The sequence below is a fragment of the Mustela lutreola genome, chromosome 14 (assembly GCF_030435805.1).
Source record: "Mustela lutreola isolate mMusLut2 chromosome 14, mMusLut2.pri, whole genome shotgun sequence".
NCBI classification, from domain to species: Eukaryota; Metazoa; Chordata; class Mammalia; order Carnivora; family Mustelidae; genus Mustela; species Mustela lutreola.
In genome coordinates this window covers 17,942,232-17,966,337 of record NC_081303.1, presented here as the reverse complement: position 1 = coordinate 17,966,337, position 24,106 = coordinate 17,942,232, and the positions used below count along the sequence as shown (strand labels likewise).

General features: G+C 47.2%; 1 protein-coding gene across 5 annotated transcripts in view; it reads right to left on the bottom strand.

Annotated features, from left to right (window-relative positions):
• The window catches only part of CACNA1E (calcium voltage-gated channel subunit alpha1 E), a 505,625-nt gene that overhangs the window by 14,632 nt on the left and 466,887 nt on the right, over positions 1 to 24,106 (bottom strand). For 3 of the 5 annotated variants that reach the window (XM_059145253.1, XM_059145252.1, XM_059145250.1), the window contains 8 exons: positions 14,963 to 15,054; positions 14,238 to 14,403; positions 9,564 to 9,691; positions 4,374 to 4,470; positions 2,198 to 2,303; positions 1,240 to 1,347; positions 597 to 697; positions 206 to 312 (listed from right to left, as the gene is read on the bottom strand). In XM_059145253.1, coding sequence (XP_059001236.1) covers positions 206 to 312; positions 597 to 697; positions 1,240 to 1,347; positions 2,198 to 2,303; positions 4,374 to 4,470; positions 9,564 to 9,691; positions 14,238 to 14,403; positions 14,963 to 15,054 — 905 coding nt within the window. Of the gene's footprint in view, positions 1 to 205; positions 313 to 596; positions 698 to 1,239; positions 1,348 to 2,197; positions 2,304 to 4,373; positions 4,471 to 6,364; positions 6,462 to 9,563; positions 9,692 to 14,237; positions 14,404 to 14,962; positions 15,055 to 24,106 lie in introns of all 5 variants that reach the window. The other 2 variants (XM_059145248.1, XM_059145251.1) reach the window with 1 other exon arrangement.

Sequence of the window (24,106 nt, the reverse complement as noted above, 5' to 3'; positions counted from 1 at the left end):
GTGCTCTCCCTCGAGCTGGCCCCAGAACTGAACATGCTATTACCCCTGCTCAATAGCCATTTTAAAATAAAAAATATGGTTTTCTCATGCTCAGAGAAAGGATCACTCGGCTCAGACTATGATTTCCTGGGCACTTCTGGGCCTGCACCATGGTGCTGGTGCCAGAAGCAGGAAGGACAGCTGGGGAGCCCTTGGTTATACTCACAGGCCTGAAACAGGGTCTTGCTGGAGATAGGGCAGGGCTTTGGCATTAGCAATGATCTCCTGAGGCAGAGATGAGGGCTCCATGCGCTGGAACATGGGTGCATTTTTCTGTGTTAAAAGCAAGAAGGAGGAAAAAGGACTCAAGTGATGACGGGGTCTACCAGCAGGGGACCGGGGATCCCATTTACTTGGGTAAGACAGGATCATGCCTGATTCTCTGATCTGGGTTTCTAATCCCCAGCACTAGAAAGTTCCTGGACCCCGCACACTAGCCTCTGCTTCCGAGCATTTGTAGGGCACTGTGCCCCAGGGAGGTGCAGGCTTGGCCCTAGAGGGGCCCTCTAGTGACTCCTCCTGGTGCCCCCACCACGGCCACTGTCAGTGACCCTCACCTGCTCTTCCAGCTGCTGCCTCTGCTTTTTCACCTTACTCTGCTTGTAGTAGTCCATGATCATCATTGCGGCATAGATTTTGCCCACAGTCAGGTCCGAGGCTAGAACCACAAAGGTGGCATGGAAGGGAACAGGGAAAAGACAGGTGGCAGAGAGTAAGGACCACTCGCAAGCTTCCCCGCTCTCTGCAGCAGGTTTGCTCCCTCTGCCACCCATCTATAGTTCACATTCATGGAGAGCGCCACGTGTGCCCGACCCTGGAGATACAGAGTGACGAGGTCCCAGATCTGCCCTCGGAGAACTTCCACTGCCGCGGACGATGAGGATATTGATGAGAAAGAGTAAGATAAGAGTAAAGTGTCACCTCCACTGGTCTAGATTCCCATCTCTAAGTCACAGCACCCTCATTCCCAACTACGTGAAGGTTTGCTGAACCCTATCATGTACCAGGAGAGCTCTGTGCCCAAGAAGTTTAACCCACAACTACAGTGACCTGTCTTGAAAAACTGTTTTCAGTGCATGCAGAAGGGATTAAGAAGTGAGGGATCTGGGATTCCTAAGGATAGAAGAGCACCCTTTCCTTATCTCTTTGGTCACTTCCTGTTCCCACAGAGACAATGCAACCCAGGAGGAGACCCCGCACCTTTGGGCATGGGCACAAGCAGATCTAGCATCTTCTGGGACAGGTGGGGCCAGATGGCCAGGGTCTCCTTTTGTAGCTCTGAGTCTAGCTGCTGTCTGTCTGCACCACCTAGAAGATAAATTTTAATAAATAGGAAAGACACGCAAATACCAAGGACTGAGGGAGTAGGTCGGGGCGGGAGCTGAATCAGCAGGGCCGCTCATATGGTCACTGGAAGTTCTGGCACTGAGTGACTGTGGATCTTATAACACCAGGTCTTTCTGCTGAAGAAGCAGAACATAATTTGGCTCTCCTTTTTAGTGACTCAGGGATATCCTGCCACAGAGATCTGAGGCCCCGAGACCAAGAGCAGCTTCCTTATTCATTTGAAACACCTCCCAAGTGCTTAATACATCAGAGGAAAAAATGAAAAGAGCCATAAAGAGACTCCCCTGCCTCATGAGATGTACATCAATTCTTCCAGTGACTCTGAGTCCCTGGTCTGAGTGACCTGAGTTTTGGATCAGGTGAGAGCAGGAAGGCTGGAGGGCCATCTGGAAGTAGTAAGCCTGTTCTCTCTCCTCAGTCACTGCAAAAGACATGGAGAGGAGCAAAGTGCTGCCCTCTACAACTCCAGCTGCGAACCTTCCGGGGCATCAGAGATACCAATAAGGAAGAAAGGACAGAATCAAAAGTCTTATGCTCAATGAGCAAAGACTTCTAAAATGCCTACTGTGTACCAGACCCGGAAGACTGCAGGCTGGTAAAGCTGAAAGGAGCCTTAGAGATGATCACACCATTCATTTTTCCAGGAAGAGATGACAAACATTATAGTCACCAAGTCAGAGGTGAAACTAGGACCCTATAGAGCTGATTTCCACATCACGGCGTTGTCAGATGGATCCGAGTTCGAACATCTCCATCTTGTGCCCGCCTTGGGTGAGTCGTTCCAGAATCCCGTTTTCCCTCCCCGGCTCACCTTTGGCGATCTTGATGTCCAGAGCTGTCCGGATCAGAGCCATCAGTGTGGAGGTGAAGTGGACCGTCATGTCCTCAGCCACTGGCATATTCATCAGGACCAATCTCTGTGCGAAAGAGAGGAAACAAAACAGCAGGAAGGAAAAAAAAATACCAAAAGAAACCTTGGTGAGAAGTGAAGAAAGGTCAGGGGTCAAATGCAGAGACAAAAAAGAAGGGCAAGGATTCCCTGTCCCTGATCCTACCTCTCCCCTGCTGCTCACTTCAGGCGCATGCACGACTGCGTAGTAAGCCAGTTTTTTTCCTCTAGCAATATCACCAAATTCCCAAAAGTCATTCTTCAGGACTCCTCTACGGTCCTAAGAATGTCTTTAGTAGGGACGGAAAGTGATTTCTCAGAGAAGTGGCTCGGAGAAAATGGTCAGCTCTAGGAGGTGACTCCATTCCCAGATTCGAGGCTGCCGTTCCCCTTTGTCCCCCAGACACCCCCAAAACTCACATGGAAAGACAGTGATGGGGGAGATTTCGCTCTGCTTATCTGACTTGAAAGATGCATCCTGATGCCCCCTTTTTGAGTCTTTAAAAGGTGAAATTTGCCAGCACATGACTAAACATGCATAAGTCCAACTTATCCAAAGGATGAGGTGGAACAGGATAGAGAAGGGGAAGAGTGCAAACAGGGTCTAGGGGAAGAGGCTGGGCAGCGCGGAGGAGAGAGAATGAGAGAAGGGTGACCAAGGCAGGAGCAGAGTGGGCAGGCCTTGCTCCCCTCGCCCGAAGGAAGGGATCAAATTGAAATGGCCAAATCCACTTTCCAGAGAGTATCTTGCTTTTGGAATCCTTTGACTTTTCCTCCAGGCCCCACACCCCCTCTCCCACCAAGCTTCATCCCAGAAATTCAAAGAGCTTAATACCACATCCCACCACCTGGTCCTTTTGGATGTGGCCATCATGAGCAAAAAGGATGCCAGCCTGTGAGCTGTGCATGAAGAGCCATGTCCTGGACCCTAATGGGCCCTGTTCCAAGGAGATGCTCTCTGGAGCCGTACAACTTGGAGGTAGAAGCAGCAGAAGGTCCTCTGGCAGAACCACCAGCCTAGCAGGGAGGGACGTGTCTCTTCCCAAGGCAGGATCTTTAATGCTCCATTGGAACATCTCGCCTAATGTGATTCCACAGACACGGTGTCTTTAAGAGTGTAAAGTCAGTTTCTTGTTTGTATCTGAGTGCCATCTCTCTCCCACTTCCTTAAGCTTCTAGACAAAGTGGCAACACTGCTGGGGTGCATTCCTAGATGAAGGAGCTCCAGAGTGCTGGGTCAGTCTAAACACCATACAGTAACTATTACTAACAGGTGGAGAAGAAAAGCAGACCCCAAAGCTCTGAGTACCCTGAGAGCAGGTGACTTCCCATATACAATGCTGCTCTGAGCAGGCTATGGGGAATCCTCCCGTGACTCCAGGGCCAGGCCCCATCATCAGTCATGCCAAGAATGCAAGTCTAATGTGGAGGGCAACTTGTGCCCATTGTCACCTTTCCCCTTGTACTGACAAGAGAGCCCAGCAGCTGGGCCAGTAGGGGAAGGGAGCTGGATCCTTCCGTGTGTGTCACGGAGGTATGTTCTTCCCTTTATTTGATACCTAGAAGGAACCATGCCATGGTTCCTTCCTACGTCAAAGGAGAAGAAGTTTGTTAAGAGTTTACCCCTCTCCTAAAAAATTCTTGAACCACGTTTAGACAAATTTCTGTATTTATTTTCTTAGCTTATCTAATTGAAGATTTTGTTTTATATATAGGCTCTGATAGGAGTTTTGCTATAAGGCTTCCTTCTTGCCCATATATGCTATCTTGCCGGCCACCACTCAGCCTCCTCTGAGGGAACACGCTACTTAACACTTCCTTCCCAGTAATCTGCCCACAAGAAGCCACACGCTTGGAGAAACGCAGACTCACCCATACCACGCCCCAAGGTGCAGAGTCTTGCCAACCGTGCTTTGTAGTGTTCTAGGACTCTGTACTTCCAGGAACCTTCCTTGCCCTTCCATCTCATGGTTTCTTTTCCCCTCGGTTCCCTCCTCCACCACTCCAGCCCGGCGTCCTCCCCATGTTCTGGCCTCCCCACAGCGGGGCCCCAGTTCCTGTTGGTCTCTAGCCCAGAACAAAGGAAGGGGTGGTCTACCTTATATGCCACTTTGGAGGGACATCTCTTGCCGAGGCCTAGCGGTGGTGACATGAGAGTCAGCATTTCATACATCTCAGTGTAATGGATGCGGCCACTGCTCATGGAGGGGTGGGAAGTGGGGGGTGGGGGTCGGCGGGGCAGGAGGGGTGACGGGGAAAGGAACAGGAAGTGGGGAGAAGGATGCAGACGGGGAGGAGAGGAGAACAGGCATTCCCAGAGAGCCAAAACAAAACAAACAAAATAATACAGAAAACAGGAGAAGAGAAACAAAACAAAATGGACAAACAGAAAAAGAACAGGAAACCTGTTAATCAAGGCAAATCATACGTGTGACTCTGTCCTGGTGCGGATTTATATCACGCCCCACACAGACCCGGGAACGTTGGTGGCAACCTTTTGGTCCCTCTGGCTCTGTTTTTCTCCTCCTGGATGACCAGGACCCTACTTGGCTGTTCACGCTACCCATCCCCCATTCAACACAAGCCTGTGTGCAATTCCCAGGGCTGTGTGTGAGCGGTATAAAACGGATAGACGGTGCTCCAGCCACGGGTTAGGACTCCTGGCCCCAGTGGCGATGGGGTCCCCGACCCGGAAGGCAGGCCCTTCTCCTCCCCTCGACCCACAGGTGGAACATCGTGTATCCCTCTCTGCGGTGTGTGTGCAGCGGGAGGTGGCAACTTGCACTGGAAGTGGTGGGCTGCCCTTTCGCATCGGCCCCGTTGCTTCCACCTGGCTTTGCGGGGGAGAGCGCTCCCTCCTCCCAGCATGCCCCTGGCCGATGGCATGCTGGGGACAGGAGAAACCAAACCAGGAGGAGAAAGAGCATCTTGCATGCCATGCCGCCCTCCCGGCTCTCCCCACATGCGGCTGCAGGTTTCACTGGGGTGCAGTTTAAAGAGTCTCAGCGGAGGCAGCTGTTTGGCCTGCTGGGGACAGGAGTCAGTGTGTCGCCACCCTCAAGCCAGCTCCTTCCCGTTGCCCTCGCTGGCCTCGTCCTGGCCCTACTACGTCTTCCGCCAGCTGGGGGACTGTGCTATGCCCAGAGAGCACCCCCTTCCTGCCGGCAGCGCCAGGAGAGGCTTCCTTCTCTAAGTGGCCTTGGCCTTGGACGGCGGCCTGGCAGAGCCACTCCTGTTCGAGTTCCCTGGGGCAGGCAGACTTGCAGAGGGGGTCCTGTGTGCTCCTGAACAACGTCCTTGGTCTCACAAGCAAGCAATGATGTGGCAGTTAGGACAGGCCCCTTGTTCCCCTTAGCAGTCCGTGGAGGACGCTAAGGCAAGGCATCCGCTCAGGAGCCCTCCGTCACCTACAGACCCCTTCCCAGCCCCCCTGAGCTGCCGCGTTCTTCCACACGCCACCGAGGCGCCCTCCTCTTACCACTCCCCTTCAGCTCTCAATCCTCTTGGTTTCTCACTCCTCCTTTCTACTCTCGAGCTCTTACAACCCTTTCTGGCCAAACTATCCAGGAGCTGGAGGGCACACGGAGGGAGGGATGACTAGGACCACGCCAAGCTACTTTGCACAGGAGAGGAGGACACTACTTTTACCAAAAGAAGGCTCTCTGTTCTCCAGTGAAGGGGAACCAGTGAAGATGTCTGCGTTCTCTGGAGGACGGAGAGGGCCCTCTGCTGACATCTCCAGATTAAGGTGGAGTGGGGAGAGAGACAGAGTGTGAGAGTGTGTGTGTGTGTGTGTGTGTGTGTGTGCGCGCGCGCGTGCATACACACGTGACTGAGTTGTGCATGTGCTGAACAGTGAGAGAGGTCAAATGAGCATTCTGTATGAAGTCCTTCTACCTCCCCCCACCCCACAATGTGCCCTTCTTCCTTGTGTAACAGCTGCTGGTTCTGGGAGGGTTTGGACCTCTTTAAACTCAAAGGAAAGCAACATGAAGATTCCCTCATGTGGCGCAGTGGGGTGGAGCAGACGGAGAGAAGGGTTCGAGGTGCACCCCACCGCCGGTCACGGCTGGGGACTGGGAGGCAAACCTTGCAAGCCACCCTGTAGGGGCAGTTCTCTCCCAGGCCCAGAGGCGGCGAGATCACCCGCACTAATTTGTACATATCCTTATACGGGATCCTGCCGCTGCAAAGGAAGCACAGGCGGGTTAATAGAGGACACTCAGCAAAGGGCGGGAAAGACATGACAGTGTAGCCATGACCATGATGGCTGGAAGAGGAAGAACAGCTGCTTTTTTCTTTCCTGGGACCCGGCACGAGCCAGACCAGGACAGACTGAGAGCAGTAAGCATCAGAGAACCATCATCTTGCTGAACTGCACTGCCCCCGATTTTCTAAGGAAATCAGAGCCTATCCAGTGCCCAAAGGGCCTGCCGAATGGCAAGAGCCCCTCCGAGACACCTATCTGGCCCATGCTTAGCCAGATGCAGGAAACGGACGGAAGCTCGAGCCAGGCTTTGAAGAACACAGCTTGATGGTTCACAAAGGCCTCTGACAGCCATCAAGAGCAGATGCCAGGCTGCCGGGAAGTGGACTCCCCAACTGTGTGCTTTTCACAGACATTGATTACAGTCGGTTACTCAGACCCACTTGTCAGGGGCAGTGGGAAGTCGGCATCTCTCTGCAGACGGAGAGAGACCAATTCCCCATTAGGCTAATTAGCAGGGAGCACAGTGAGCACAAGGGAATTTGCAAAGGGCTTTGCTTCGCGTGGTGGCAGATTATTCCCGAGTTCAGCCGGGGCAAGCTCTGCTCTCCTCAGTGGGCGCCTGCCTGGATCTGTGCTTAGAGAGCAGCCTGGGAGGGGGCCGTGGACATCCTCCCTCCCGCTCTGCTGCTGCCAGCCAGCCCACAAGCAGGCAGCCTGGCTGGATCCAGCCAGAATTCTAGGAACAACATGACCTGTCTTACCACCCTTCTATCAAGGGTCTGCTAGGAAGTCCTGGCTTTGTGCAGGAAGGACAGAATCAACAGTGGATTCATTTTAAGTGGCTAAATCATCCGCTCTGACAGAGACAAGACAAGGAAGCTACCTCCTGGGATGGAACATGGTTTCTACCTGAAACTATGAACCCACATGTCTACCTCTGAGCATCCCGTCCTTGCCAGCAGCCATGGGAGGCTCTGTCCCAGCTTTACTCTTTCTAGTCTTTGCTTGATGTTGCTGTTCATTCCTCCTCTTGTTCTTAATAGCAGCTCATTGGTACTTCAAGTCTCTTGATCCTTGAGACGATGTTCAGTTAACCATTTGCTTTGTTTCTTGAGACTGGAATGTGGGTGGGTTTATCCTGCCTATAAGCTGGTTTTCCCCACATCCCGTCTCAGTTGGCCAAGACATTGGCTCATGTTAGCTCTGTTAGTCCCCCCCCCCCCTTAAACTCAAGGAGATGGCCAGTGAACCAACCAGCCTGCTATGCTGTCAATTTCAAAGCAGAAGGGGTTCTCCTTTCTACTTTTGCCCTCTCATAGCTCTTAGATCTAAGTCTCATGATTTTATTTTATTTATTTATTTTTTTAGTTCTCTTGGAATTCTTTCTTCCCAGCAGCTGGAATGAGTGGGGAAGAGCATGTTTAATTCACAAGGCTTTGCGTCCCAAGATAACATGAGCTAGGTGAGCAATGAACTCTTCGACTAGCAGTTCTCCTCTCTCAGGAAAGAAGACGTGCCTTCTCAGGCTCCCCATCTCATAGCCATCCACATTCAAACCAATGTTCCGTAATTTCTGGTTGCTTTCCCATATGGTTATTATCAGTTGTTACAAACATGATCTAACATAATCCACACGGCCACTCTTCGAGGTAGGCAGGGCGTCATCATCACCATTTTATAGACGAGGAGGCTTAGTGTAGTTACATGACTTGTCCAAGGCCACAGGGCCAGTTCCATGCAGCCCCTGCCTACATTGCCTCTAACATACCACCCATGGCTTTCTGAGCAGCCTATCTACCAGAAAGTAGACCTAGCAAGTAAACGCCATTGCTCAGCCATTGTAATAGGAATGGATTTGGAGAACTCTGTGCCCTAAGTCACTAATAATTACTGAGGGGAAGAGAAATTCTGATTCACTTTTCCAACACTTGACCCAAGTTCAAGAGCCTTGCAGGAGGGTAGATTTTAGGAAGAGTCTCAGAATATGAAGGGGCTCCAGGTGGAAGCAACGTGGGCCGTTCCTGTGAAGGATGGCCTTTCCTGTAGTATTTTTAGAAGTGGACCAGAATGGGTAGATTGGTGAGATAAGATCCTAAAGCTAAAATGACACAGGACAGAAAAGTTCCTGTGGAGTAAGTGCTACCAGAGCAGTCACCCTCTCCTCAGCTTGAGGGGTCAAAATGCTGCCTTTGTGAAATAAAGCAGGGATCAACATTTTTTTTTTCTATAAAGGGTCAGGTAGTATTTTTGATTTTGAGGGTCACACTGTCTTTTTCACAACTACGCAACTCAGCCTCATAGTGTGAAAGCTGCCACAGACAATGCATGAATGAATGGGTGTGGCTATGTTCTAATAAAGCTTTATTTACAAAAACAGGCAGTGGACCAAGTTTATCCCCGAGGCTGTAGCTTACCAAACCCTACTCAAAAGCTCAGAAGGCATATCACAGGAGAAATACTAGACAGTGAAAGAAATCTGGGGAGGTTATTCACGCAAATTCCTGCCATGTAATTCAATTCTATGCAACAAAAATCTTCAAGTGTTTAAGGGATCAGTTGGAAGAATGACTTGCTCGGTTCTTAACATAATTTCAGAGTCATCTCAAACAGTATCTTTTTAGAGGGATGAGAGAGACAAAATGCTATTGTCACTGACCGTGATGGCCAGATGTTCAAGTAGCCCAGAAAACCATCATCAACCCACCACCCTCCCTGCTCCAGGGACTCAAAAATTGAGTCCACTAACCATTGGCAGGGGAAAAGAACAAGGTTACAGGAAGCCCCTCTGGTGACTGAAACCAACGATTCTGAGGTATAGATTGTGTGATGAGATTGGCGAAGAAAAGAAAAGCCTGTCACAGAAGGAATGGGAGGGGGAAGGAAGATAAAGAAGCTATGGTCTTGATGACTGGCTTAATATCAGAGCCAATCTGAGGATCTGGCCTGTCCTACAGGCCATGACTGAGAGGAGTTTCCTCTCTTTCTGTAACAGGCAGGCATCTGATTCCAACCCCTTCCTTGGGAATTCCAGAGGCCCTGGATACGGGCCCCACCGGGATGGCCAAGAGGCCTACGCACCATGCAGCTCTGTCATATTCTGCCCAGACGCGGACAAACTCGTCCAAGTGGTGAGGCCCTAAGATGGAGGAGTCCCGAGTCAGGTACTCAAAGTTGTCCATGATGACGGCCACGAACAGGTTGAGCATCTGGAAGGCAAGGGGGAGAAGAGGAGTTAGGGGAAACCTATGCAGGAAAACAGGCTTCAAGGCAAATGAAGAATTCAGAAGTCTGTGGGGCCACAGCTCCTAACGAAAGGACTGCTGACCTTGCTGTTTCCATTCTAATTTCCACATACTTCCTTGTGTGAGCCTCAGTACGTCACTCTTCAGGGCCACTTTCTATTGGCAAAGAACTCCATAAAAAGTCACTTTATTATCTGTTCAGTTAATCTAACTGATTTGTAGCAGAGGGGGCCACAACAGTGACAACATTCTCAAAGTCAAGGCCTGACACCAACCTTCCCTTCTAGCCTCCCCTGGCCCTGTCTCTTGCTCCACAAAAGGAGCCATCAAGAGAACCAGTGAGGTGTCCTGGAGCTCACTGCAAGGCTTCCTGTGTGATGGCCTGCAGCTGTTCATGCCCCTTGGTCCCTGTCCTCTCGCTTATTTGTTCAACAACATTTCTTGTGCACCCACTGCGTTGTAGAGATCCAGGCGTTAAGGATGGGAAATAAGAAAGCTGTTGTCCAGAGATACTCGCCTGTGCCTCACACGTTGCTTAAAACACAGCAAGCCTTCCCTAGGTATTGATACTTGAGTAGTCTTAAAAGACTTACTTGGTATTTCGCAGAGACTGTGATGTATCAGGAATATACAAATGCTATAAATCTTTTTAGAAGCCATGAAAGAAGCGTATGCAGGATACACTGGGATCAGAAAGGAGTATGGATATGAATTTCATATAATCTCCAGTTCCTGAAATATCATCCATCTTTTGACTTTTTCCATAACAATTTAAGAATGTAAAACCCAGGGTGCCTGGGTGGCTCAGTAGGTTAAAGCTTCTGCCTTTGGCTCAGGTCATGATCTCAGGGTCCTGGGATAGAGCCCCGAGTCAGACTCTCTGCTCTCTCTCTGCCTGCCTGCCTCTCTGCCTATTGTGATCTCTCTCTGTGTCACATAAATTAATAAAATATTTAAAAAAAAACAAAAAAGAAAGAAAGACTGTAAAACCCAATGGTATAGCTCAGGGGCCAGACAAAAAGTGGTGGCAAACCAGATTTGGCCCTTGGGCTGTAGTTTGCCCATTTCTGGTCTAAATTATGAGGAAGCCACAGAATACACCAAAAGCGTTTATAGTAGGGGAGAGACCAAGGTCTGTTTCATCCAGAAAGAACCCTTGGCAGCAGTGCAGAGGGTACCCAGGAGATCTGTGGGGAGAGTTCTGCGGTGCTCTTGGACCAACCCAGTGGGGACAGTTGAAAATCAAAGGACATGGAGGACATGGAGGACATGGAATTGACAGAACTTGAGCACAGTGAGCACACTCTGCCGTTGCTTCTTGGCTGCCTAGTGCTCATTTACTGTAGGTCTGGTCTCTTGAGGATCCCACCCCCTGCCTATTTCCAGTCAACATGCTTCAGTGAGGCATCACCTGTGACCCAGGCCTCAGCCATTGAATCCCATTCCCCTGGGCCATAGTGACTGGTGATCTAATCACAGCCAACAAAATGGTATTGGACCTTCTGGGCAGTAGACTTGTTTTTCCCTGTCAGGTGTACCAGTGAGGACTGGGGTCTAGAACTGCTGCAACTACCATCTTGGAGCCACAGGTTGGGGTGTTTGAGGAAAGAGCTCTCACGGTAGAGCCCGGAGGAAGAGATCCATACGCAGAGAAAGAAACCTACTTATGCCTCTGCTGCCCCAGGGTTTTTCATTTATATGTGCCTGTAAAATCCCTTTCTGCTTAGGCCAGGGGGAGCTGGGCCTTCCTTCACTCACGAGGGAGAGAGTCCTGCCTGAGACAACTGGCTGATGAGGTAAGAGAGGAGGTTCCCAGGTGGATGGAGGTGCCAGAGAAGCAGGCGGCCTATGAGGTAAGGAGAAAGTCGGGTGCCTGGGTGGCTCAGTCGGTTGAGTGTCTGCCTGGCTCAGGTCATGATCCCAGAGGCCCAGGATCAAGTCCTCATCGGGCTCCCTGCTCAGCAGGGAGTCTGCTTCTCCCTCTGCCCCTCACCCCACTCTCATGCTTTCTCTCATTCTCTCTCAAATAAATAAAAATCTCTTAAAAAAAGAAAGAAAGAAAGAAAGAAAGAAAGAAAGAAAGAACGAAGTCTGTAGACAGGATGTGGCTGGAGTCCTCTCCATGGGTCTTTATGGAGAGACTGGCCACCTGCACCCTAACAATCCCTCTCGTCCCTGCCTGACCGCCTCCATCCTGCTGCCTGGGATAGACGTGGGTGCCTGGAGGTCTGGGTCCTGGAGGTGGGGTCCTCAACACTCTGTGGAGCCACCCTAACACACCTGTACTGCCTTCCCGCAGACCTCACCGGTGTGTGAGGGAAATAAACGTCTCCTGGTTAAGCCGCTGATGTCTGGGGAGTTCTGTTCCGTGCGGCTGAACCTAAGCCCAGCATGGGCCCGGCCTTTCTTTCTGTCACTGACATGGGAGACACAGTGAACATGTTCCATCATTGCCTGGGTTACGAAGGGGTTTCCACATAGCCACACATGTGTTTTACACTCCCTTCACAGTACTTATTACTAACATGAACAAAATCATTGTTTTACGTTCATATAGTCTTTCAGAGTGGGGTGTGCACACTCAAACCTATTATTTGTTTTAACGCTGCTCTAACCTCGTGAGGCAGACTTAATTACCCACGGCCCTTTGAGGACCCAAGTGCTTCCTTGACACGTCGTATACTCTCAGCTCCAGGCACATGGCCTGGCACATCACGGTGTACCGGTAAATCTTGCTGGAGCGGCTGGTTTGAGTGAAGAAACTGTGTGACTTGCCCAAGGTCACAAAGTCAATTTCCGGTCGGGCTGAGATTCGAAAGCAGATCAGCTCAGGCTGAATATAGCCTCTTTAAAAATAACAAGAATGTGAATTATGCAGCACCCTCCATCTCCAAATTCTCAAAGTACCTTCCTAGTCTCTAATGAATTTTCCAGTTATATCTTTGGTTTCTTTTTAAATATGTATCATTAAACACTTACATCATGGAGGACAAAACCGAAATATCCACATGCCCTTCTCGATGGTCCTCTGTGTCACCTGACAACAGCCCCATCAACAAAAGGCTTGTGGGCCTTCCTCCCTTTGCCTCAGATTGACAGAGAGACTGAAACCCACTCACAGCCTCACCCCCATACCTCTAAGATACTGTTCTGTGTTCTTTTCTTCTTTTCATTGAAAAACCTTTCACACCCACAAGAAGGGAGTGTATTAAAAACACATGTACCCGCTCACCATGCATGTAATACCCTTATGATCAAGCCCTTTTCCCTCCCATTTACAGAAGCTACAACAGGGAAAATGACTGACCATGCTAGGACAGCAGCAAAGCCAAGACCACACAGCACAGGCGACCTGAGCCTCCAGCAAGCTCGCTGCCTGCTAGGTGAACCCACCCACTACCCTCAGAAGCCACACTAGAGAGCTTCTCCACACCAGCCAGCTGGACACATGGCAAATCCCTCGCAGTCACCTCAGAGAGGCAGAAATGCCTGGACGGGACCTAATTCATCTGCTGACACAAGGCTGTGAGGTTAACCACCTCTCAGGGGCCCTGCTTTAGTTTCAGATTTTTTTTTTTTTAGATTTTTATTTATTTATTTGACTCATAGAGAGAGCACAAGTAGGCAGAGGGGCAGTCAGAGGTAGAAGCAGGCTGCCCGCCGAGCAGGGAGCCCGACTCCCTGAATCCCAGGACCTGGGACCATGACCTGAGCCTAAGGCAGATGCTCAACTAACTGAGCCACCCAGGCGCCCCTAGTTTTGGATTCTGTTCAGCCGGCGACACGACCAGTGAAGCGAAGCCGAGGGATGTCAGGGCGGCTAGAAACACCAGACTGACCCTTTAATGGACCTGGCAGGACCTCATCTAGGGTTACACAGCATAGAGATTTTGGGAGTCCCGGTGCTGACTCACGGTTTCTCCCAAAGAACAGATTAAGAAGGCACCTAGGGCTTCTCAGCATTTTATAAGTGGGCGTGTTCCACATATGTCACTCAATATTTACTAATGCCCAAAGCGATCCTTTCACGTCTGTCAGCCGGCCAACTGTCATCAAACATAATGACATAAGTCAAGAGACCGCATCTGTGACACTGTATTCAGTCACCACTCTACTCCTATTAATCCTATCACTTCATATTTCCAAGGTACCTTTTCGCGACAGTTTGAAAGGCTACAAAAGAGAGCTAAGATATGCTTAGCTCTACTGGTAAGATAAAATACAGAGGTACAGAGAAGAGAGATGTACTCTGGGTCACAACAGAGCCAACACGAAACTCAGTACTCTATTCCCTAAACTCCATTCCACTCATCATTCTTTTTCACAGCCATCCTTCCTTAGAGGCAACAAAATCTGCTTGGTGGCAGCCATGGGAAGTCACTCACTGGGGAGTCCACTAGGCGTCCTGGCCTTCAAGAGTTCCTTGGGGGGGGGGGGGGGGATGAGGTGGGAGAGGGGAGGCCAAGGGACGGCCCGCCACATCTCGAGCCAAGAGTGCAGGTTTACTCACCAAGAAGGAGCAGAAGAAGATGAAGGAGACAAAGTAAACGTAGGCCAGATCTGTGCCACAGCGCTCATTCTCGTTCTGCCCCGAAGGCGCGGTGGTGTCTGGCTCGCAGCCTTTCTCCCCGAGGCACGACAGCATGATCTCCTGCCAGGCCTCGCCTGTGGCACTCCTGAGCCCCAAAGACATCATGGTTAGTGGTAGCTGGTCCGCGTGTCTCATCTTCTCTTTGGCCCTCCTTCCCGACCCACCCATCCCTTCCTCTCCCGGTATGGTTCCCCCGTCTCGTACTCTCCATGTGGAGATGGAACATGCCAAGGAGGTCTCTCCTGGGCTCTGCCGTCCCGCCCACGACTTCTCTGTTTGTTCAGAAGTGTCTGCTGACAGCGGTTGAGACAGTGGTGGGACGAAGACCCCACACAGACCTGGCCATCCAGGGTTTCAGCCCTTACATGGAATTCGATCTGGAGGAAACTGTCCTCCCCTTCCCCACTCAGTGTTCTGAGCCTGCAGTCTACAGATCATCTACTGAGTCAGAGACGCCGCCGAGACTTCCTGCTGTCATTGGAGCCGGTTTTTAGAGCCAGTGCCCCTCCCCACCTCTGCCTCTACTGTATGTCCTCATAGGAGCAGAGCAAGCAGAATAAAGAGACAAATAGGAGGAAAAGGCAGACTAACTCTGTCTCCCTCGACAAGAGAGCTCCTGCTACAACAGCTACGCATCCAGATACCTGAAGAGTAACATGAGGGACCCGAAGAAACTCCGGAAGTTGTTGTGTCGGTTGATGTGACTCTCCTCATCTAATTTTATGTTTCCAAACACCTTGAAAAGAAAACAGCAACAACAAAAAAAGAGCATTACCGGCTGTGTCATGTGCCCTGCACATGAATATTAGCCGCACCTGCCTCTACTAGGGTTGGCAACGCATACGTGTGGCCCTTCTCAATGGCCTAACCCTGACGCAGACAGGATTAGACCCAGACAGACTGGTGGACCCCATGCTCCTGGCCTGCTGTAAAGAAGTAATTATGTTCTCCACTGCAGCAAAGGGGATCCAGGGCCACAGAAGGCAAGATCTTTTGGAAGTCACTCTGCCTGTAGGTAGTTCCTCCCACACCTAATTTGGTCTCTTAATTTCCATGGTACCTGTCACCAGGGTACTCAAGCAGTCTGTCAAAGACGTACCCCATCACAGAAGTGCATGGAAGGAACTACCCCTCTCTTCCTGTCTCTGGTAGTAATGATGGGAGCATGTGTCTTTACAGAAGATGTGATTCACGTCTTGGACAGATATTGCGCTAATATTTGTAAGTTGTGTGGGTCAGAGAGAGGCATCTCAATCTTCCTTGGATATGTTCCTATCCAGAATGTCAAACTGAGAAGGTCAGTACATCTATAATCTAGAGTCCACAAGAATGAAGGCACAGAAAGCCAAGTCCTGACCAAGAGGTTGAAGGAAGTCAGGATAACCGGATACTCAGAAAAGGAAAAATACGATGCATTTGTGTAGATCTGGCTACGGAATGAGTTTATAAATCTACTGTCTGTTTTTGAGCTCGGAATGCGGTCATTATGCAAATTCACGTGAAAAAAAAAAAAGAGGGAAAACTCAGAGATATTTGTCCATAGACAAGTGAATGATGCTGAACTCCTAGAGCCTAACTATCTTCGGATGAGAAGGACACCCCTCCACCCGCACTACCCAGCCCCAGCCATGTTTCAGATGCCAGGATCTAGTCTCACAAGTCAATGTTGGCATAACCGAAGGCTTACAGGTCACTTTCCCAGCCTTTTGAGACTGTTTCCAGCCTATACATAACATGCTTCCGTTTATCTAATATATGCTAAATAGAACACATTCCCCCCCACTCCCTGAACAGTTTTGAGAATGTGCAATTGAGGAACAATCTCTGCCCCCAGCTATTTTGCTCAAATAACTCCCACTGACACCTGCTTTGGGAACTTGTTCTCAACACTGTTTTTCAAAACCCAAATACTACTTGTCTCTCAGGGAGAATGGAAGTGGCAAGCGAGGCAGCACCAGGGGAAAGGGAAAGGAGGAAGATAAGAAGGTGCAGGACCCACAAACAGAAATAGTAGGACTGAAAAAGTCCCCCTTAAATTTAGTTCCAGGCACTCCAGGAGAACACTGTCCTACATCCTTGTCTGTGCTCACATTCTGTCTCTCCTTTTCACCCTCTCGGTCTAACAGCCACGATTTACCCTTCATTGATCACATCCACACGACTTACAGTGTGTGTGTGTGTGTGTGTGTGTGTGTGTGTGTACGCGCGCATGCGCGCGTGTGCACGCGTGTGTGTGTTTTCTACCTATGACAATCCTGAAGCCATCATTAATTGTTCTCATTATGATTTTCTCAAACACTTTATCCAGTCAACAACTAGTTGGAGGGCATGCTGGAATTTTGCATGAGGCATGTGTCTAACAGTCAAAGAAACTGAAGCTATTTTATTTTTTTTTTTTTTTTTTTTTTTTATTTTTTATAAACATATATTTTTTATATACATATATTTTTATCCCCAGGTCTGTGAATCACCAGGTTTACACACTTCACAGCACTCACCAAATCACATACCCTCCCCAATGTCCATAATCCCGCCCCCTTCTCCCCAACCCCCTCCCCCCGGCAACCCTCAGTTTGTTTTGTGAGATTAAGAGTCACTTATGGTTTGTCTCCCTCCCAATCCCATCTTGTTTCATTTATTCTTCTACCCACTTAAGCCTCCATGTTGCATCACCACTTCCTCATATCAGGGAGATCATATGATAGTTGTCTTTCTCTGCTTGACTTATTTCGCTAAGCATGATACGCTCTAGTTCCATCCATGTTGTTGCAAATGGCAAGATTTCATTTCTTTTGATGGCTGCATAGTATTCCATTGTGTATATATACCACATCTTCTTGATCCATTCATCTGTTGATGGACATCTAGGTTCTTTCCATAGTTTGGCTATTGTGGACATTGCTGCTATAAACATTCGGGTGCATGTGTCCCTTTGGATCACTACATTTGTATCTTTAGGGTAAATACCCAATAGTGCAATTGCTGGGTCATAGGGCAGTTCTATTTTCAACATTTTGAGGAACCTCCATGCTGTTTTCCAGAGTGGCTGCACCAGCTTGCATTCCCACCAACAGTGTAGGAGGGTTCCCCTTTCTCCGCATCCTCGCCAGCATCTGTCATTTCCTGACTTGTTGATTTTAGCCATTCTGACTGGTGTGAGGTGATATCTCATTGTGGTTTTGATTTGTATTTCCCTGATGCCAAGTGATATGGAGCACTTTTTCATGTGTCTGTTGGCCATCTGGATGTCTTCTTTGCAGAAATGTCTGTTCATGTCTTCTGCCCATTTCTTGATTGGATTATTTGTTCTTTGGGTGTTGAGTTTGCTAAGTTCTTTATAGATTCTGGACACTAGTCCTTTATCTGATATGTCGTTTGCAAATATCTTCTCCCATTCTGTCAGTTGTCTTTTGATTTTGTTAACTGTTTCCTTTGCTGTGCAAAAGCTTTTGATCTTGATGAAATCCCAGTAGTTCATTTTTTCCCTTGCTTCCCTTGCCTTTTGCGTTGTTCCTAGGAAGATGTTGCTGCGGCAGAGGTCGAAGAGGTTGCTGCCCGTGTTCTCCTCAAGGATTTTGATGGATTCCTTTCGTACATTGAGGTCCTTCATCCATTTTGAGTCTATTTTTGTGTGTGGTGTAAGGAAATGGTCCAATTTCATTTTTCTGCATGTGGCTGTCCAATTTTCCCAGCACCATTTATTGAAAAGGCTGTCTTTTTTCCATTGGACATTCTTTCCTGCTTTGTCGAAGATTAGTTGACCATAGAGTTGAGGGTCTATTTCTGGGCTCTCTATTCTGTTCCATTGATCTATGTGTCTGTTTTTGTGCCAGTACCATGCTGTCTTGATGATGACAGCTTTGTAATAGAGCTTGAAGTCCGGAATTGTGATGCCACCAACGTTGGCTTTCTTTTTCAATATCCCTTTGGCTATTCGAGGTCTTTTCTGGTTCCATATAAATTTTAGAATTATTTGTTCCATTTCTTTGAAAAAGATGGATGGTACTTTGATAGGAATTGCATTAAATGTGTAGATTGCTTTAGGTAGCATAGACATTTTCACAATATTTATTCTTCCAATCCAGGAGCATGGAACATTTTTCCATTTCTTTGTGTCTTCCTCAATTTCTTTCATGAGTACTTTATAGTTTTCTGAGTATAGATTCTGTGTCTCTTTGGTTAGGTTTATTCCTAGGTATCTTATGGTTTTGGATGCAATTGTAAATGGGATTGACTCCTTAATATCTCTTTCTTCTGTCTTGCTGTTGGTGTAGAGAAATGCAACTGATTTCTGTGCATTGATTTTATATCCTGACACTTTACTGAATTCCTGTATAAGTTCTAGCAGTTTTGGAGTGGAGTCTTTTGGGTTTTCCACATATAGTATCATATCATCTGCGAAGAGTGATAATTTGACTTCTTCTTTGCCGATTTGGATGCCTTTAATTTCCTTTTGTTGTCTGATTGCTGAGGCTAGGACCTCTAGTACGATGTTGAATAGCAGTGGTGATAATGGACATCCCTGCCGTGTTCCTGACCTTAGCGGAAAAGCTTTCAGTTTTTCTCCATTGAGAATGATATTTGCGGTGGGTTTTTCATAGATGGCTTTGATGATATTGAGGTATGTGCCCTCTATCCCTACACTTTGAAGAGTTTTGATCAGGAAGGGATGTTGTACTTTGTCAAATGCTTTTTCAGCATCTATTGAGAGTATCATATGGTTCTTGTTCTTACTTTTATTGATGTGTTGTATCACATTGACTGATTTGCGGATGTTGAACCAACCTTGCAGCCCTGGAATAAATCCCACTTGGTCGTGGTGAATAATCTTTTTAATGTACTGTTGAATCCGATTGGCTAGTATTTTGTTGAGTATTTTCGCATCTGTGTTCATCAAGGATATCGGTCTATAGCTCTCTTTTTTGGTGGGATCCTTGTCTGGTTTTGGGATCAAGGTGATGCTGGCCTCATAAAATGAGTTTGGAAGTTTTCCTTCCATTTCTATTTTTTGGAACAGTTTCAGGAGAATAGGAATTAGTTCTTCTTTAAATGTTTGGTAGAATTCCCCCGGGAAGCCGTCTGGCCCTGGGCTTTTGTTTGTTTGGAGATTTTTAATGACTGTTTCAATCTCCTTACTGGTTATGGGTCTGTTCAGGCTTTCTATTTCTTCATGGTTCAGTTGTGGTAGTTTATATGTTTCTAGGAATGCATCCATTTCTTCCAGATTGTCAAATTTATTGCCGTAGAGTTGCTCATAGTATGTTCTTATAATAGTTTGTATTTCCTTGGTGTTAGTTGTGATCTCTCCTCTTTCATTCATGATTTTATTTATTTGGGTCCTTTCTCTTTTCTTTTTGATAAGTCGGGCCAGGGGTTTATCAATTTTATTAATTCTTTCAAAGAACCAGCTCCTAGTTTCGTTGATTTGTTCTATTGTTTTTTTGGTTTCTATTTCATTGATTTCTGCTCTGATCTTTATGATTTCTCTTCTCCTGCTGGGCTTAGGGTTTCTTTCTTGTTCCTTCTCCAGCTCCTTTAGGTGTAGGGTTAGGTTGTGTACCTGAGACCTTTCTTGTTTCTTGAGAAAGGCTTGTACCGCTATATATTTTCCTCTCAGGACTGCCTTTGTTGTGTCCCACAGATTTTGAACCGTTGTATTTTCATTATCATTTGTTTCCATGATTTTTTTCAATTCTTCTTTAATTTCCCGGTTGACCCATTCATTCTTTAGAAGGATACTCTTTAGTCTCCATGTATTTGGGTTCTTTCCAAACTTCCTTTTGTGGTTGAGTTCTAGCTTTAGAGCATTGTGGTCTGAAAATATGCAGGGAATGATCCCAATCTTTTGATACCGGTTGAGTCCTGATTTAGGACCGAGGATGTGATCTATTCTGGAGAATGTACCATGTGCACTAGAGAAGAATGTGTATTCTGTTGCTTTGGGATGAAATATTCTGAATATATCTGTGATGTCCATCTGGTCCAGTGTGTCATTTAAGGCCTTTATTTCCTTGCTGATCTTTTGCTTGGATGACCTGTCCATTTCAGTGAGGGGAATATTAAAGTCCCCTACTATTATTGTATTGTTGTTTATGTGTTTCTTTGATTTTGTTATTAATTGGTTTATATAGTTGGCTGCTCCCACGTTGGGGGCATAGATATTTAAAATTGTTAAATCTTCTTGTTGGACAGACCCTTTGAGTATGATATAGTGTCCTTCCTCATCTCTTATTACAGTCTTTGGCTTAAAATCTAATTGATCTGATATAAGGATTGCCACTCCTGCTTTCTTCTGATGTCCATTAGCATGGTAAATTCTTTTCCACCCCCTCACTTTAAATCTGGAGGTGTCTTCGGGCTTAAAATGTGTTTCTTGGAGGCAACATATAGATGGGTTTTGTTTTTTTATCCATTCTGATACCCTGTGTCTTTTGACAGGGGCATTTAGCCCATTCACATTCAGGGTAACTATTGAGAGATATGAATTTAGTGCCATTGTATTGCCTGTAAGGTGACTGTTACTGTATATGGTCTCTGTTCCTTTCTGATCTACCACTTGTAGGCTCTCTCTTTGCTTAGAGGACCCCTTTCAATATTTCCTGTAGAGCTGGTTTGGTATTTGCAAATTCTTTCAGTTGTTGTTTGTCCTGGAAGCTTTTAATCTCTCCTTCTATTTTCAATGATAGCCTAGCTGGATATAGTATTCTTGGCTGCATGTTTTTCTCGTTTAGTGCTCTGAAAATATCATGCCAGCTCTTTCTGGCCTGCCAGGTCTCTGTGGATAAGTCAGCTGCCAATCTAATATTTTTACCATTGTATGTTACAGACTTCTTTTCCCGGGCTGCTTTCAGGATTTTCTCTTTGTCATTGAGACTTGTAAATTTTACTATTATGTGACGGGGTGTGGGCCTATTCTTATTTATTTTGAGGGGCATTCTCTGAACCTCCTGAATTTTGATGCTTGTTCCCTTTGCCATATTGGGGAAATTCTCCCCAATAATTCTCTCCAGTATACCTTCTGCTCCCCTCTCACTTTCTTCTTCTTCTGGAATCCCAATTATTCTAATGTTGTTTCGTCTTATGGTGTCACTTATTTCTCGAATTCTCCCCTCGTGGTCCAGTAGCTGTTTGTCCCTCTTTTGATCAGCTTCTTTATTCTCTGTCATTTGGTCTTCTATATCACTAATTCTTTCTTCTGCCTCATTTATCCTAGCAGTGAGAGCCTCCATTTTTGATTGCACCTCATTAATAGCTTTTTTGATTTCAACTTGGTTAGATTTTAGTTCTTTTATTTCTCCAGAAAGGGCTTTTATATCTCTCGAGAGGGTTTCTCTAATATCTTCCATGCCTTTTTCGAGCCCGGCTAGAACCTTGAGAATTGTCATTCTGAACTCTAGATCTGACATATTACCGATGTCTGTATTGATTAGGTCCCTAGCCTTCGGTACTGCCTCTTGTTCTTTTTTTTGTGGTGAATTTTTACGTCTTGTCATTTTGTCCAGATAAGAGTAAATGAAGGGGCAAGTAAAATACTAAAAGGGTGGCAACAACCCCAGGAAAATATGCTTTAGCCAAATTAGAAGAGATCCAAAATCGTGAGTGGGGAGAAAGGGGATAAAAAGAGGTTCAAAAAGGAAGAAAGAAAAAAGAAAAAAAAAAAAAAAAAAAAAAAAGAAAAGAATTTTTTTTAAAAAAAGAAAACACCTAAGAAAAATGTAAAAAAATATATATATATATTAGATAAACTAGTAAAAAATCGTTAAAAAAGAAAAAGGTAACAGTTAAAAAAAAAAAAAATTTTACCCGAAGGCGAGAAAAAAAAAAAAAATGAAAAAGAAAAAATTAAATTAACTGCAAGACTAAAAAAAATCACAGGAAAAAAGCCATGAGTTCCGTGCTTGGCTTTCTCCTCCTCTGGAATTCTGCTGCTCTCCTTGGTATTGAAACCGCACTCCTTGGTAGGTGAGCTTGGTCTCGGCTGGATTTCTTGTTGATCTTCTGGGGGAGGGGCCTGTTGTAGTGATTTTCAAGTGTCTTTGCCCCAGGCGGAATTACACCGCCCTTACCCGGGGCCGGGGTGAGTAATCCGCTCGGGTTTGCTTTCAGGAGCTTTTGTTCCCTGAGCGCTTTCCGTAGAGTTCCGGAGGACGGGAATACAAATGGCGGCCTCCTGGTCTCCGGCCCGGAGGAGCCGAGAGCCCAGGGCCCCACTCCTCAGTGCGCCCTCAGAGAACAGCGCCCAGTTACTCCCGTCTGCCTGACCTCCGGCCGCGCTCCGAGCTCACCGAGCCTGCGACCGGTTCAAGGTAACACGGAGCTGCGAGCTTACTGTCGGCTCTGTCTCTGTAGCCGGCTTTCCCGTTCCAATACCCGCAAGCTCTGCGACACTCAGACACCCCCGATCCTTCTGTGACCCTGCGGGACCTGAGGCCACGCTGACCCCGCGTGGGCTTCGCTCCGGTTTAGCCTCTGGAGCGATGTCCCTCCGCGGAACAGACTTTTAAAAGTCCTGATTTTGTGCGCGGTTGCTCCGCCGCTTGCCGGGAGCCGGCCCCTCCCCCCGGGGTCTATCTTCCCGTCGCTTTGGATTCACTTCTCCGCCGGTCCTACCTTTCAGAAAGTGGTTGTTTTTCTGTTTCCAGAATTGCTGTTCTTCTTCTCTTCGATCTGCCGATGGATTTTCAGGTGTTTGCAATCTTTAGATAAGCTATCTAGCTGATCTCCGGCTAGCTGAAGCAGTCTCAGCTTGCTACTTCTCCGCCATCTTGACTCCTCCCCCTGAAGCTATTTTAAATCTACTCTAGTTTTCAAGCCAAAAATATATAAATGTATATTTATTGTGAAGGAAGGTTTTATTTTATTTTATTTTTTTAGCTTTCACTTAGTTCTTGTCCCAAACCAAATTTCTTACACCAAAAGGTTTGAAAGAGAAAGAAGGGACACCGAGACCCACCGGAAAACTGAATGGACGTATAAGCTTAAATCTACTTTCACTTGGAATCAGAAAACTTAGGCACATCAAAGGACCTGAGAAGATGTCCATCCAACTCCTGACCAAGTCTACACAACTGGTCAGTGGAGGAGCTGAGGCTGAAAGCTTCGCCTTCTAATGATCTGTGGCCCCAGGACTCTTTTCCATACCCAGCACATTACTCCTTCCTTCTATCTTCAGATCCTCTGCAAAGCTCTCTCTCCTTCTAAGATGCATGTGAAAGTTCAGAATAATGGTTTTTCTTCTCATAGATTCATCCTGTTCCTATTCATCTTTCCAATATGGGTCTCCTGCCTTTATGTTTCTGTTTGGATGGATCCCTCTGCTTTGTTATGACTATACCAGATACCACTTCTCTAGTCACAAGCTAGGTGTCAGCTGTGTGCTTGGTGTGGAGTCGCTATCATGGACCAGAAGGAAGACGGCCATCTTAAGGCAAATCACAGTGGGATAGCCATTTGTGTCCCTGTGTAATGGAAATAGGGCTCTTATTTTTTGAAAAGAAGTCTAAGGGCAATAAAATATTAGACACTGCAGTTATTGTGAAGACCACAATTTCATGATTGAACAACGCCCACATCCCACTAAAGGGTCAAAGAAATACTTGTATTTGCTTGTTGGTGGGAGGAGAGAACATGTAGGACAGTAAGAATACGGGCTGTGTGGCAGACAGAGCTAAATTTAAATCTCGGCTCTCCCACTTACTGAGGCCTCGAACATGTTATAAGTTACTTAACGATGCTAAGCTTCAATGGAGTCAATGAAACCCACCCATAAACATTTTCACATCGCTCCT